Source organism: Cryptotermes secundus, unplaced genomic scaffold (genome assembly GCF_002891405.2).
Source record: "Cryptotermes secundus unplaced genomic scaffold, Csec_1.0 scaffold741, whole genome shotgun sequence".
Classification (NCBI taxonomy): domain Eukaryota; kingdom Metazoa; phylum Arthropoda; class Insecta; order Blattodea; family Kalotermitidae; genus Cryptotermes; species Cryptotermes secundus.
This window is the reverse complement of record NW_019724599.1, coordinates 617495-634426: the sequence shown is the minus strand read 5'-3', so window position 1 is coordinate 634426 and position 16932 is coordinate 617495. Positions and strand designations below refer to the sequence as shown.

The window sequence follows — 16932 nt, the reverse complement described above, 5'->3', positions numbered from 1 at the left end:
GAAGCATCACTGCTGCCGCGGTGGCCAGCTGCAATTCTCATCATAAAAAAAAAAGCTGCAGCCAGTGCCGAGGGCTCGGTCGGTAAGAAGGTATGCTATCATACCACCGGCCCTGTCGGTAAGAAATCATGCTATTATACCACCAGCTTTTTTTTACTGCTCCCTCCCAAAAAATCACTGGTTCACACATATAGCTAGAATTAATAATTGATGTAAATGAAATGTTCTTATTTAACAGGCACTGGTGAGAAACTTTCTCCCAATAAATAATGTTGCAACCTGATATCTTGTACTGCAGAGGTTCTTACTCCGTTGTTTTTTTTTCTGTTTTCGAACTGAGTTTAATATCACTTCGCTCAAAACCATCTGGAGGGGAATGAGTTAAATTATATTCCAGCAGACACACAGCGGTATATTCATGACCTGACAACACATAATTAACTGCTTGGAGGCCCGTCGTATTGGTGTCCGCTGAAATGTCACAACAAGGTTGCAACACTGACTTCTTAATATGAAACATTACATGAATAATTTTTAACAATATTTTATTTATATAGATTTATACCTTGTATTATTATAGTGTAACATTATTGTCAAGTATCCGGCTCGAATGTCACATTGAAATGCAGTCCAATAATGTGTGAGGGCAGTAACCGTGTATTTGCCTGATGATGGCTTTAGAAGCCAAAACATGTAGCGAAGGTGATGTTGACCTAGACTGCTTCGTTGTTGTGTTACGACCGATCCCAATAAAGAATTTTATATAATAACACAACATTGTGCACCCAATGTAAATTGCAGAACATCATTATGTTCTGTATGAAGCATTTCATCTGCTGTTGTAATTTGAAAAATCACGATGGGCAGTGTCCAAAAACATGATGTTTGTACCGTCGTCACAAACTTCTAGAAGGGGGACACCTCACAACTTAAAATGTGACTTGTCCGCATGTATACTTTACTACCCTCTTACTCTTTGATCTCCATTCTCTGCTAGTGAATTCAAACACTAGGGACAACCCCTAAATATGTGGCAACTCTAAAACGCTGATGACATTTTACGTCGGTCTGTCGTGTCCATTCTGTGAGTACTGATAGTATTCTGTTGTGGATATGTGAACTGTTCTCTACTGCATGAAGGAGATAGCTTGCAACAGACTCTCTGACTTGGGAGTGGTGTTAAACATTGGCCTCGACACATAATACGAGAACATGCAGCACTGCAACGGAATACGGTAGAACGCTGGGAAAACTAATGAGCCTTCCCCACCCGGTTCACAATAGGTGTTACACTAGTTCTTCTCCTGTTTTATTTCTTTTTTAAGTGGCTTTTATGGACAGACATAGTTGGGACTTACACGGGAGACAGCTGATTTCAGACCCTTACTTCAATGCGAAATTCATGACTTCATCTCTGAATTTCTATTTTCTTCAGTCTTGCTGTAGTTTAGACTATTGTGTACATGATGTACGCAAGTAAATTTTTCTGAGCCCAGTTCGCTTATTTTTTTCCGCCTGGCTTTTCGGATGATTATCCCTTCTTGCGAACACAATAATATAAGAAAGCAGCTCTCAGACACCACACATTGGAAACGAAACTAGAAGTAGTGCGAACACTTAAGTTGTGTTAGAGGCGGTATTAGAAATTTATTGAAGAAGACGTCTCCATCCCTCTCTGCCATTTCACCTCCACTTTTCCAGAAGGCCAGTTTTGGTCCCTGGTGCTATCCGTGAATGATACTGTGCCATTCTCTCTTGGAAAGTAGTTCCACGGCAATCTTATAACTGATGAGAATACCGCTTGCATACAAGAAAAGTGATGTCTTAGTTAGGTGGAGAAAAATAAACTTGAAGGAAGTTATGCAAAATCTTTGTTCCTGTGTGTCTAAATAATTGTTCCAATTTATATTCCGATAAAGCTCTCGCGAGTTAAGGGTGGCACTATTGCTTCAAGTGGCATTGAATACGGGCCTCGAGCATACTTACCTGGCGTAGGGGTTACCGTGATCCTGAAGGCGGTTCCCCCAGGTTGAGACCCTTCCATTGCACTACGGTCGGGTTGACCCCTGCGATTGCCCCAAATGTGGGTAACTCGGGCGCGTAATTTTTGGTAGTCGGGACTGCGTTCGCGCTGTCCCGGTCCTTAGACTTCTTATCTAATTGCGCCGTGGCACGTTCACTTACGTCACGTCAGTTCCACGAAATCTGCTTCAGAAACAATGATTCCACGAAATTTACCGTCACAATCATCACAATGCCGCCCTTCACAGGTTTACACAGTACAAACAACACTAGTGGCGGCTATGAGCGAATGACGACATCGCCACATTACGCGGCCGCAGACGTTTTAAACAGCCGGTTCCAACGAAGCTTCAAGTTACTTCAAGTCACTAGACACCGCCGGAGACTCACAAAACAGGATTTCATGTCACTCGAACCAATCAACAGTAATCTTAAATACTGTTGAGCGTTTACCCATGCCAGTCAGTGCAAATGCATATTCTTGCCCCAACTCTGCTATAGGAAGTGTTATTATGGCTCTACAGCCCTTCGTTGGGCCTTGGCCGCTTTCGCAGTTTATTAATCATACAATCAGTCGGTAGGACTCCTTCAACGGGGGATCAGCCTTCGCAAGGCCTTTACCTACACACGGAACAACACAAATCACGGAATAACCGCACACAGACTGACATCCATGCCTCGAGTGCGATTCGAACCCACGACCCCAGAGTTTCTGCGGGCGGAGAAGGTGCATGCCTTAGAGCGCGCGCTCACTCTGATCGGCGTTATAAGAAACACACGAATAGTAATATTTATGTAAGTGTTTCAAAATAAATGAATATCTGGAATGATTACATTTTGCGCCAATTTCTACAACTGAACGGTTCTGGTTCTGCTTCATTCGCACGCACAGAATGTCTCGTTATCGCAGGCTACCGTGACATCAAAATATGTCACAACGTTCACGTGAATGCAATCCCTCCTGAGGGCCTGCCTCCTACATTCCGCGTAGAAACTTCATTCGCACACCATCGACGCATCTATTGTATGTATCTAATTTATCTTATACCTAACCACAAATTATATCCAGAGTTTACAATGCAATGACCCCACCATTAGCACTCAGAAGTAAAACCAGTCGATTGTTTTCCCTAAGGAAATTGGCTTTATGGCTCAATCCTCTTTAAACACGAACATACAAAGTGCTTAAAGATTACAGACTGAACGTGGTCGCGCCATAGCTCAAGCGGTTATTTGCTGGCTTCCGACCGCGGAGGCCAGGGTTCGATCCCAGGTCTGGTCAAGTGGGATTTGTGGTGGGCAAAGTGGCACTGTACACGTATAATTAACTGCTTGGAGGCCAGTCATATTGGTGTCCGCAACATGTCCCCCGAAATTTAACAACAATGTTGCGACACTTACTTCATAATATGAAATATTACACCGAATAATTTTTAACAATATTTTATTGTATAACTTTCGAGTTATCATAATTTTATTGTATTTTATACCTTGTATTATTATAGTGTAACATTATTGTCAAGTATCCGGCTCGAATGTCACATTGAAATGCAGTTCAATAGTGTGTGAGGGCAGTAACCGTGTATTTTCCTGATGATGACTTTAGAAGCCGAAACATGTAGCGAAGGTGAAGTTGACCTCGACTGCTTCGTTGTTGTGTTACGACCGATCCCAATAAAGAATGTTATATGATAACACAACATTGTGCACCCAACGTAAATTACAGAACACAATTATGTTCTGTACGAAGCATTTGATCTGCTGTTGTTATTTGAAAAATCACGATGGGCAGTGTCCAGAAACATGATCTTCGTACCGTCGTCACAAACTTCTAGAAGGGGGACACGTCACAACTTAAAATGTGACTTGTCCGCAGGTATACTTTACTGCCCTCTTACTCTTTGATCTCCATTCTCTGCTAGTGAATTCAAACACTAGGGACAACCCCTAAATATGTGGCAACTCTAAAACGCTGACGACATTTTACGTCGGTCTGTCGTGTCCATTCTGTGAGTACTGATAGTATTCTGTTGTGGATATGTGAACTGTTCTCTACTGCGTGAAGGAGATAGCTTGCAACAGACTCTCTGACTTGGGAGTGGTGTTAAACATTGGCCTCGACACATAATACGAGAACATGCAGCACTGCAACGGAATACGGTAGAACGCTGGGAAAACTAATGAGCCTTCCCCACCCGGTTCACAATAGGTGTTACACTAGTTCTTCTCCTGTTTTATTTCTTTTTTAAGTGGCTTTTATGGACAGACATAGTTGGGACTTACACGGGAGACAGCTGATTTCAGACCCTTACTTCAATGCGAAATTCATGACTTCATCTCTGAATTTCTATTTTCTTCAGTCTTGCTGTAGTTTAGACTATTGTGTACATGATGTACGCAAGTAAATTTTTCTGAGCCCAGTTCGCTTATTTTTTTCCGCCTGGCTTTTCGGATGATTATCCCTTCTTGCGAACACAATAATATAAGAAAGCAGCTCTCAGACACCACACATTGGAAACGAAACTAGAAGTAGTGCGAACACTTAAGTTGTGTTAGAGGCGGTATTAGAAATTTATTGAAGAAGACGTCTCCATCCCTCTCTGCCATTTCACCTCCACTTTTCCAGAAGGCCAGTTTTGGTCCCTGGTGCTATCCGTGAATGATACTGTGCCATTCTCTCTTGGAAAGTAGTTCCACGGCAATCTTATAACTGATGAGAATACCGCTTGCATACAAGAAAAGTGATGTCTTAGTTAGGTGGAGAAAAATAAACTTGAAGGAAGTTATGCAAAATCTTTGTTCCTGTGTGTCTAAATAATTGTTCCAATTTATATTCCGATAAAGCTCTCGCGAGTTAAGGGTGGCACTATTGCTTCAAGTGGCATTGAATACGGGCCTCGAGCATACTTACCTGGCGTAGGGGTTACCGTGATCCTGAAGGCGGTTCCCCCAGGTTGAGACCCTTCCATTGCACTACGGTCGGGTTGACCCCTGCGATTGCCCCAAATGTGGGTAACTCGGGCGCGTAATTTTTGGTAGTCGGGACTGCGTTCGCGCTGTCCCGGTTCTTAGACTTCTTATTTAATTGCGCCGTAGCACGTTCATTTACGTCACGTCAGTTCCACGTAATCTGCTTCAAAAAAACAATGATTGTACGAAATTTACCATCACAATGCCGCCCTTCAGAGGTTTACCCAGTACAAACAACACTAGTGGCGGCTATGAGCGAATGACGACATCGCCACATTACGCGACCGCAGACTTTTTAAACAGCCGGATCCAACGAAGTTTCAAGTTATACCCTCAGTAGACACCGCCCTCTTCTTGTACTTCGCCGGAGACCCACAAAACAGGATTTCATGTCACTCGAACCAATCGACAGTAATCTTAAATACTGTTGTGCGTTTACCCATGCCACTCAGTGCAAATGCATATTCTTGCCCCAACTCTGCTATAGGAAGTGTTATTATGGCTCTACAACCCTTCGTTGGGCCTTGGCCGCTTTCGCAGTTTATTAATCATACAATCAGTCGGTAGGACTCCTTCAACGGGGGATCAGCCTTCGCAAGGCCTTTACCTACACACGGAACAACACAAATCACGGAATAACCGCACACAGACTGACATCCATGCCTCGAGTGCGATTCGAACCCACGACCCCAGAGTTTCTGCGGGCGGAGAAGGTGCATGCCTTAGAGCGCGCGCTCACTCTGATCGGCGTTATAAGAAACACACGAATAGTAATATTTATGTATGTGTTTCAAAATAAATGAATATCTGGAATGATTACATTTTGCGCCAATTTCTACAACTGAACGGTTCTGGTTCTGCTTCATTCGCACGCCCAGAATGTCTCGTTATCGCAGGCTACCGTGACATCAAAATATGTCACAACGTTCACGTGAATGCAATCCCTCCTGAGGGCCTGCCTCCTACATTCCGCGTAGAAACTTCATTCGCACACCATCGACGCATCTATTGTATGTATCTAATTTATCTTATACCTAACCACAAATTATATCCAGAATTTACAATGCAATGACCCCACCATTAGCACTCAGAAGTAAAACCAGTCGATTGTTTTCCCTAAGGAAATTGGCTTTATGGCTCAATCCTCTTTAAACACGAACATACAAAGTGCTTAAAGATTACAGATTGAACGTGGTCGCGCCATAGCTCAAGCGGTTATTTGCTGGCTTCCGACCGCGGAGGCCAGGGTTCGATCCCAGGTCTGGTCAAGTGGGAATTGTGGTGGGCAAAGTGGCGCTGGGGCAGGTTTTCTCCGAGTACTTCGGTTTCCCCTGCCAATCTTCATTCCACCAATTGCTCCACAATCGCCCACACCTGTCATCTTGGGCTCGTACAATAGGCCAGAAGTGGCCGCAGTACAAGGGACTTAGTCTTCCCACCCCACTAGCAATAAAGAAATAAAATACAGATTTAACCTTCCCACACTGCAGCTTCTTTGAGATCGTCACGTGTAACTCGTTGTGTGACTACGAGTGTCATCTAATTAGACAACCAGAGCTCTTGTAATGTCAGAGTGGAAACATACAAGACGGCCATCTCTATGGCCTCCAGAGAACGTACAAATCAAATATTATGTGAAGAAAGAGTTAGAAATTGAATATTATTTTCAAGAGAAACTCCACTGTCATGAAAACCTCAAATCCTACACTTAAATGAATTTAACCTCTAGCAGAACTCCTACCAAAACAGTTAATGAAAGCTGCAGTACACAAAGAAATAAGCACAGACTTCATATTAATTTGGATTATCACTACACGTAAAGAAACACTGTTCATATTTCTATTATTACCTGCAACTAAAATGTGACTAGACAAAAAAAAATAACCATGGTCACTCACATTCAGTGACTGTATCAAATTGATTTTTGTTACTTTCCCAGGATATTAATGGTATCTGCATTACACCTATATATAACTGTTTAATGACGTGTCAAATGTGTCAGGTCAGCAGAATTAATTAACTGGCCATACAGCATTTATCCCAATCTTGTGTACTGTTAAGATAGAAGTTAAATGTGGAGTCTTTTATCTTTGCCATATGATGTGAATATTGGTAGAGCTCTGCTCAATCTTATCTCAACATCAGAATGAGATGGATGGCTTCAAAGTTGGAAAGGAGCTCTTTGTACTAATGGAACTGGAGGCTGGATGGGTTCCAATAAAATTCAAGATATGGTTTCAAAAAATAAATATCTTACTTGAAACAAAAGTCCAAACCCAAGTACCCAGCATATTTAAAAAAATTGCTTTAATTTACTGTTGTTCTCTACTGGTATGTATGGTAATTTACACGTAGTTGACTGCATAAGATCCAAAGTTCCTTTAGCATATTCACTGCCATGGCAATCACCAGAATTCACTGCAGACCCTTTATATCACACCACAGTAGTCACCAGTATCAGCTACAGACTCCTCTACTTCACATGACTGTGATCACCAGCCTGTAATACTTGGACGTGTTCCTACACGAGTGCCATATGTCTGCTGGTAGCATGTGTCCATTATGGCTTGTGAGTACAATACTCATCAGCATTCATGATAATTCATAACAGTGTAAAAGCATGTCTCATCATATGGCTTGGGACAGAAAACATCAAAACTCACAATGCCATTCAACACATTACAGGAACCTAAAAATGTATATATGCATCATTTTACAACCTAAACTAACATCAGCACCACAAAGTAAGTGAATAAATTAGAAATGAGATTTTCACATGGTTCATCTCTATCTACAGTCTTCTGAGTATACCTCCATGAGAGAAGAGAAAAATCCCTTACATTCTGGAGGAATCTACTGCCCACTTCAAACTTGACGGACATGACAACTTCTGGAATGTCTATAATTTTTACCAATTCAACACTGAAGACTTACAGTAAATGAAAGTAAACGTTTAAATAATAGCTTCACATTTCAAATATAAACTGTGTATATTAACTCAAATTTTCTTACATTATATCACATATCTTTCCACTGAATCCTTCACAAAAGTTTACCATCACTGTATGTCTTTTTGAATCCGTAAGTCTGGGATGCCTAATGTAATAAGACCTGGAATGGAAAATCCTGTAGATAATCCACATCCAAGAAGCACAAACACCAAGTTAAGAGCAGCCAATGTGTAGCTGAGAAGTTATATAAATTATTTTCTTCCCATATATTTTCAGTCTTCCAAAATTCATGACTGAATGTACCAGTGTTCTACATTAAGCACATTTGTGTCAAAATAAAATACTTTTACACCTCTGCTTCATAATCATGTTCTGCACCAGATGTGTCTCTCTCCACCCAACAGTGAAATAACTACAAAATAGCTCAGTATTATGATCAAATACTGTTTTCATATTTTACTTCTAACTGGCTGAATTTCCTTTGTATCAGTTAGATTATAAAATTTACCATGTCTTCCCACACCAGACATGAACTTTTTAGCTCCGGTTACTGATTCCTGGAAATGCAAGAAGAGTAATTCATATGCTTTTGAATGTCACTGTAAGCAAGAAACAAGGAAATGACCAGAAACCCATCTTGAAAGGTATATGAACATCACGCCACTTATACAGATGAAGAAATCATGCAAATTTCATTTTATCTGAAAAAGGCATCTATGACACAGCACATAAATAATGCTGTCTACAGAAATGCAGCTATTGCAGGACTTCTAAGATGGCAGTTAATTCATTTAATTACAACACAGAATGACAGCACACAATTTTATGGAGAGGATTTTTACTTTGTTGACTGCTTCCAAGGCTCTGCGTTTCATGGCTACTCATACACTGCTTGCCGCAAGGCACATTAGAATTTTACGGATGAATTAGAATGCCTGATGGCCGATAACATTTGGAATGAAAGGAGGTAATTAACTTGTAGACCACTTGAAGGCATTATGTTTTACAGCGAGCAGTGCTGTTCATGCATGCGAGTTTTTTCATGATTTGTCAGGAGTAGGGCACAGTTATCAGCTCCATTAGCAATTTGCTCTCAGTTACAGATAGTGAGCTGTGTGGTACATCACAGTTCTGTATACTTTAGAGCAATGTGTATTTCTGTGTGACACCTATGTGAAATATGATCTGCTAGAAAGTGTTAGTGAAAATTGTGACATAAATTTCTTAATTAAAGAGTTCCCAGCAGACAAACAATTTAGTGAATAAACTCAGAAGGGTCCTCTTAACGGACAAGAAACAAAAATATAAGCACTGAATACTTATTCAGAAGTTAGATGGCATAGAGGTCAGACTTGAACATACAGTGTGTCCAGGTTCTATTAGGACTGTGTTCATTAAAAATACAAGATGTGAATTATTTTCAAAATTTCACTCCTTTATTCAAAATAGTCTCCTTCTGAATCAATACATAGCTGGAATCAATTGAAAAGTTTTCGAAAACAGTCACTGTACTCCTTTTGTGGAATCGCATTTAAAACTGCGGTACATTCCCTTTGGATGTCCAGGATGGTGTCGTGACAGTCTCCTTTCGTCGCCAACTTAACTTTTGGGAACCAGAAATCTGCTGGAGCCAAATCTGGCGAATACATACGATGATCAAGGACTGTGATCCCTTTTCTCGCCCAAAAATCACACACAATCTTTGATTTGTGGAGTGGGGCAGTGTCGTGGAGGAAGTTGCAAATATTCCTGCAGAACACCTTCAAAGGGTAAGTCAGAACCTCTTCCACTGGTGCAAGGAAAGTCTATGTGTAAAGGGACAGCATTTTCAACACCTCCTGTGATCTGTGAATGAAGATAAGAAATTCCTTTCATTCTGAACGTTATTGGCTGTCAGGCATTCTAAGTCATCGGCAAGTTGCGAACCAGCCGCCATGAAAACAGTCAACAATGTAAAAATCCTTTCTCTGTGTGTGTGTGTGTGTATGTATGCATATAAAAGACTTGTAAACAGATAAGCAAGTAAAAAGGTTAAGCTTAAACAAAAGGAACATGCTCACATATCTGCTTAGAATCTGAAAATATGACAACATGAAGGAAGTAAACTTCTATGAAAATACATGGCATCACATCCCAGATGACAGCGTGACCAACTGTTTGACTATTAGCATTTTAAAGGCCCTTTTCAAAGCAGCTAGTTTTCTTCTTTAATTGCGAGTGGGGTGGGACTAAGTCCCTTTTACTGCGGCCACTTCTGGCCTATTGTACCAGAGCCAGATGATAGGTGAGGGTGATTGTGGAGCAATTGGTGGAATGAAGATTGGCAGGGGAAACCAAAGTACTCGGAGAAAACCTGCCCCAGCACCACTTTGTCCACCACAAATTCCACTTGACAAGAGCCGGGATCGAACCCGGGCCACCGCGGTGGGAAGCCAGCGACTAACCGCTTGGGCTATGATGCGGCCAAGCAGCTAGTTAGTTACCTCAATGATTTATAAACATATAAAACTGAAACATTGTTTATTTTTGATCAAGTCCCTTAAATACAGCTATAAATACAATATAATAAACCCCACAAAAAGATTATTTTATAACTGGTACACTACTTGCCTGTAATACTATAGGGGTGGCATTATCTTTTTCAAACTCCAACGCGTCTTCAAAACTGCTTGCACTGAAAGCACTGTTGTATGCAGAAACACGATCAGCCTGCATACATCCTTGAGGAAATTTTACCAAAGAGGTTGCCAAATTAATAGCTTGTCCCAAACCTATAAGCACAGTTCACCATGATCACTTCATAGCTAACGTACCAGCATAAGTGACAAAAATGTGTCTAGTGTTCGTGATCTTTTAAATACCGATCATCAAATGAGTGTTCGGATGATAGCAGAGACTCTCAGTATTCCGAAAACCACTGTGTACAACATCCCAGCCACACCGCTCTGCGCGTCCTGGAGTTTCTGGCCAAGCACAGCTTGGCAACGTTGCCCCAGCCCTCCTACAGTCCTGACCTGGCTCCGGCAGACTTCTTTTTGTTCCCGAGGATCAAGACAACCCTGAAAGGAACCCATTTTGGAACCACTGAAGCGATCCAAACCGCCGTGACAAAGGCTCTAAACGAGGTCCCAGTCCACGCCTTCCAGGATGCGTACCATGCATGGAAAAGTCGGTGGCAAAAGTGTGTTGATGCCCAAGGGAAATACTCTGAAGAATTTTAAACGTTTGTAACGGTATCTTGAATAATTTTTCTTTTACGAACTTAATTGCATTACTTTCCGGACAAACCTTGTATTTGGGGGAGTGGATTCATAGATTTACATTTTCTTGACCTCAGCACTAGCTGGAAGTGAGTGGTCAGCTTCACGCCCCGGCCGCTTTACCCGGGGAAAAAGCCTCTGGTACCCATTGGACAAGAAATTGGGTGGACCCCCGAGCTGGTCTGGACAACGTGGAGAAGAAAAAATTCTTGACCCTAAGGGGACTTGAACTCCGACCCCTCAGTCATCCTGCCAAAAGCCAGTCGCTATACTGACTCAGCTATCCCACATCCTCGCTACAATATGATGGAAAAATTAATTGCATACTATTTTCACCTCACCTACAGTGGTTCAAATGAGCAAGATGTAGTCCCTCTTTAGCCCTATAAATCATGGAGGTTATCATATGCACCACTGACTTTAACATTAAAAACGTCTACACTTTACACACGCAGTGTATTTATCTGTTCTACACAACTGTCAGAAAAACAAAGATTGTCTCCCTAACAGCATTAACCAGATGGTCACCATAACGACCCATCATGTTTTCCATGAGGTATGAACGGAATTTTTAAATCTTACTTAAATTAATTTCATGCTTCAAGAAGCTAACACTGCAACTGTATTATATATTTAAAGAATTATTATGTTAGTAACTAGGATTTGGGAAATGAATTCGCTGATGTCACACATAAAGTACAATAAGAGCTTGCAGCCCACCCACTGCTCCAAAATGCTAAGTGGAAGTACCATGATACTACAACATTTATCTTGAAACACCTTTGTACCATATACAAAAATGGTGATAAAGACTCCAGTACCAAAAAGCCAGTGAGAACAACATTCATTTACCTTCTACTGTTAGTACAACTAGCCTATATTGTACAGAGTGCTATTTCACACTTCTGTTAGGAAGTTTCTTTGTTTTCTATGCCTTCAGACTTTACTTATCTCCTGAGAACCTTGCAGATAGGATGCAGAATAATAAAAGTTTGACAGTGTCAGTAAAGGATGAAGTGGTTTATTTGGCAGAAATGCATTACCTCAGTTTCCATATTTCAGCCTTTCACCTTTCTAATGACACTCCATTACATACACAAAGCTAATTCACTAGTATTTAAGAAATAAATTGTATCATTAGTAATTAAAGTTCATGATCAATCAAATAATTAAAAGCCTACAGGAATTGCAAATCATACAGAAACAAAGCAGTAACATGTAAAACCATTAATTCCTTTACTGAAGAGTTCATAATCACAAGGCACCATTCTAATGGGTTAATTAGCTCTGAATGGGTTCACTTGGGCAAGTATAATGTTAAGGTTTAGAGTGGGTTCACCTGGACAAATATTACATTGAATGTCAACACACTGAACAATGCTAAAAGATTCAATATGAATTCGCTCTGACAGAATAAGAGAGTTACAGTCTTCCAAACTAGCACATTCAACTTTTCTTTCTTCCAAATTAGGCTCAACAGGCACTATGTTAGATAAACCAAAACATCCAAACTTTTAAAAACTTCTAACAGAATCACTACTAAAACGGTTAACGAAAGCTGCAGTACATAAATAAAAAACTGTTTACAAATGATGTACTAATCTCAGTTGTAAAACTCTGGTTTACCTGTCCCACAAGCAACCAAACGATTGGCAAGGCCCCATTCATATGCTTCTTGAGCATTGAGAGCTCGGCCTGTGAGTATTAAGTCTAGAGCTCGAGATAGCCCCACCAAGGCTTGTAGTCGAACTGTACCTCCATCCATCAAAGGAACCCCTATAAGATACAGACTGTTCAAATTCTACCCTTACTGAATTCTGTTGCTTCAATATTATTTTAAAGTTACTGTTCACTGAAAATGTGTTATGACAATCAGCAAATCACTAACGATTAGACACCTGGGGTTGAATTTCTGGCATGAGTATAGTCATTTTTCTCTTCATTACTACATCCTGAAACTCTGTGGCCTCAAATCAAATGGTAGTACAATCCTTTTCCACATATTCTAAAATGACAAAACTGTAAAACTACATCCATTTAGTGGAAAGATTGAGTATATGTGGAACTTTTATACTCCTTAATGTCATGAGCATATTACATTATCACCACTAAATTGCCTCCTTTTTTTTTTTTACCTTTTAATTACTGCAAATACAGGGTGACAGAAGTTGAAATAGACTTGAAAGGATTCTGACGATGGTGTATACTGTACTTCTTTTGGCTTATTTTGGACTTCACCCATCGTCTGGTATATAAAAGACAAAAACCCACGACGTTTCGGAGACTGGATCTGTCTCCGTCTTCAGGTGGATAGGGAAGGATAAACCTACTCAGTTGGGCCCCCTAGAAAGAGCTAGTCTCAATCACTGGATTGAGTGATCCAGTGATTGAGACTAGCTCGTCATGGTTTTTTGTCTTTTATATACCAGACGATGGGTGAAGTCCAAAATAAGCCAAAAGAAGTAGAAGTTTAAATGTTATTTTTTGTAGGTTAGATAAATGAATGAGTAAAAGAAACAAAGAAGCTTTTGTATTGGTTTTTCTCATTACAAGAAAGAACAGTGTGGCAAATATGCAAAATATGGCTATGCATATAAAATTGTGTGCAACAGCACAACATAAACATATCATTATGTTCTGTATGAAGCATTTTATCTGTTGTAAAGCAGTGATCAATAGCTTTTTAATTCTAGCATCTGGGTTGTGTCAGGGTAAATATGGCTATAGCATTGAGGTGTGAAATTGCAACAGTCCCTTCCTCTGAAAAATAGCAATGATAAAGAGAAGTGGAACACAACACAACTGAAAATGTCACTTGTCCACACGTCTCCTTCACTAACCTGACTCTTTGATCTCTATTCTTTACTAGTGAATTCAAACACTCAGGACACACCCAAAATGTATGACAACACTAAATTCCTGATAGCATTTAAGTCGGTCTATCATGTCTATTCAGCGAGTACTGATAGTATTCTGATGTGGATATGCGAACTGTACTCTACTGCATGAAGATGGCTTCTAATAGATTATCTGAGAGCATTATATGTGGGAGTGGTGTTGAACACTGGCCTCTACACATCATTTGAAAACACTGTAATATTGGAATATGGGGGAAAGGAAAATTAACAGTACAAACTTCGCATGACGAATGATGGGCCTTCCCACTCAATTCTCAGAAGGTGTTATACTAGGTGTACTTTTTTTTAACATAACTTATGGACAAGCATATTTGGGACTTACACAGAACACAGCTGACTTTTTTATTTATAACAAAGACTACTGTGTACATAAATACTTCATTATATGAGGCATTTTTTTAGCCATCTTATTAATTTAACATCATAATATTCAACTAATATTTAAAAAACGTCATATTCCAAACATGCCAAGGTACATTTCAATGCTATTCTGAATAATGGGCTAACTATAATGGCAGCCTAACAATGGACTGGAATTAGTTAATTACACAGAGATAGCAGAAATATTCTCACCAAAACGTCGACAAAATACACCCATAACTGCCGTTTCCTCCATAACTCTTAAATCACACATCAATGCAAGTTCCATTCCACCAGCTACAGCGTAGCCACTAATAGCTGCCACCATAGGCTTTTTTATCATTCTCCGTGTTGGACCCTGTAGGAAATTACAGTTACAAACCAGTGCAGAGAAGGAAGATATATAGTTGTTAGTTGGCTGGTTTCTAGCAGCACACATTTATCAGTTAATTTATCTGTGCTTTAAAGCTCAACTGGTTGGCGTATCTGTAACTCATTTTCTCCTTGCACACCACCTGGGCAAGTGGCATTATCCAATTATCCAGCATACTTCAGTTGGTTTAGGTGATTTAAAATTTTTCACTCCTGCCTGCCAAAGGTCTCCAGTCATGCAACTACAGTGGCATCTAGAAGCACAGCAGGAAGTTCTGTGGGTGACCAAATATGGCATCTAATTTTTCCCTCATTTATCTCTTATGAGTAAAAAGTTCTTTTACATCCCATAAACATACAATGACGGACCCCTGACTTTACTTCCCTTCTGAACAAAGTTGTGTTATGGACTTCTACTGCCCTAAAAAATCCATCTACCTCGGCTAGGTTTGAACCTATGAACCTTGGCGCACCAACATTAGTTATCTTGGCTGAAACTTTTGTACACTATTTATAGCATACAAAAATCGTCAGAATTTTAGATAAACCTCAAATAGTGGATTATTACAGATATGTTGACAATATGGATATCATATCCCCGTCAGTTTAACCTCAACAGTCTGCAAGCAAATGGAACACGTTACAGCATCATACCTGAGGAAAATATGGGATAAAAAGGACTGGTCATTCAGAAGTATAATTTTGCTTATGGTTGTGTATGGATATGAAACTTATTCTCTAACATTTTGGGAGAAACATTAACTGAGGGTGTTTGAGAACAGGGTGCTGAGGAGAATATCTGGACCAAAGAGAGATGAAGTGGTAGGAGGTTGGAAAAAACTACATAACGAGGAGCTTCATAACTTGCACTCATTGCCAAGTATAGTTAGAATGATAAAGTCAAAGAGGATGGGTTGGGCAGGAATGGGGGTAGAAGAGGAATGCATATAGGATATGGCAGGAAAGCCAGAATAAAAGAAACCACTAGGAAGACCAAGACATGTGGGCAGATAATATCAAAATGGATCTCAGAGAGACAGGACGGGGTGGTTTGGCCTGGATTGATGCGGCCCAGGATATGGACCAGTGGAGGTCTTTTGCAAACACTGTAATGAACCTTTAGGTTCTATAAAATGTTGGGAAGTTCTTGAGTACCTGCACAACTGGCATCTTCTCAAGAAGGGCTCAGGTCCATGATATCAATTGGTTAGTTACTTAGTGTTATTTGTATATACCACCATGAATTTTGAGTGTCAAGGAACATTTCCAGTCTTCATTCAAAAACAGAACAAATGTCTCTGATATATGAACTAACCATTGGTCCATGTCCAGCTTTATTATCAAGTTTCATATCAGTGCCAAACCCTGACAACTCTTCCAGGTCATAACCTGCACAAAAATTTCCTCCAATGCCATGCAGTACTCCAACAACAGCTGAATCATCTTCTTCAAATTCCAATATTGCTTGGGACAGTTTAGCTGCTGTTGCCTGGTTTATGCAGTTCCTTTTATGTGGTTGATTTATACCAATTGTTGTAATAGAACCTAATTTCTCAACCAATATTTCATCTGTAACATAAAATTGAAGTGGTAATCTCTTTATTGTATGAATCCTGTTTTGTATCACTATTTGATATTAATATATGGTCATCAACGTAACAAATTCCAAATAAATAAACCAATATTACTGTATTAACATTTGTTTATTATCCTGTATCTGCTAAATGTTTTGATCCAGCTGGATCTTCAGGCAATTTTCATTATATATCACTTGTTATAGAATTGTGCTGTAATACGAACCCATATTAGTAATTATATTAATATAACTTTTGTTATCAGTTTCTATGTCTCATTGTATTACTAAATTGTGATATTCATCTTAAATGTATGAAAATAAATATTCGCATTACAATTCAACAACTTGAGTTTTGTATTCATGAATACTATATATACGATGGGGTACCCAAAAGAAACCGAACTATTTTTTTTTGTGGGCAGAGCTTTTGTAGTACCGCGTTTTGCCGCTATAAGCACATAGAGCTAATATTCCTGAGTCGATAAGCCGACTACCATTGCTTC

At 39.9% G+C, this 16932-nt stretch overlaps 1 protein-coding gene and 2 non-coding genes across 4 annotated transcripts in view; 2 read left to right on the top strand and 1 right to left on the bottom strand.

The window, feature by feature from the left end:
- Positions 1–1978: 1978 nt before the first annotated feature.
- On the top strand, positions 1979–2140 carry LOC111862440. The gene has a single exon (XR_002842431.1). It is a non-coding gene; the product is annotated as a U1 spliceosomal RNA (small nuclear RNA).
- A 2785-nt stretch (positions 2141–4925) lies between these two features.
- On the top strand, positions 4926–5087 carry LOC111862439. Its single transcript, XR_002842430.1, has one exon. It is a non-coding gene; the product is annotated as a U1 spliceosomal RNA (small nuclear RNA).
- A 2189-nt stretch (positions 5088–7276) lies between these two features.
- LOC111862431 (probable enoyl-CoA hydratase echA8) overlaps positions 7277–16932 on the bottom strand; it is a 12863-nt gene continuing 3207 nt past the window's right edge. Inside the window, exons 2-6 of one of the 2 annotated variants that reach the window (XM_023847820.2) lie at positions 16169–16422; positions 14695–14839; positions 12830–12979; positions 10554–10714; positions 7277–8500 (exon numbers count right to left, since the gene is read on the bottom strand). In XM_023847820.2, the coding sequence (XP_023703588.1) occupies positions 8393–8500; positions 10554–10714; positions 12830–12979; positions 14695–14839; positions 16169–16422 (818 nt within the window). In that variant the 3' untranslated portion in view covers positions 7277–8392. Of the gene's footprint in view, positions 8501–9555; positions 9789–10553; positions 10715–12829; positions 12980–14694; positions 14840–16168; positions 16423–16932 lie in introns of those variants that run through there. The other variant, XM_023847819.2, reaches the window with a different exon arrangement.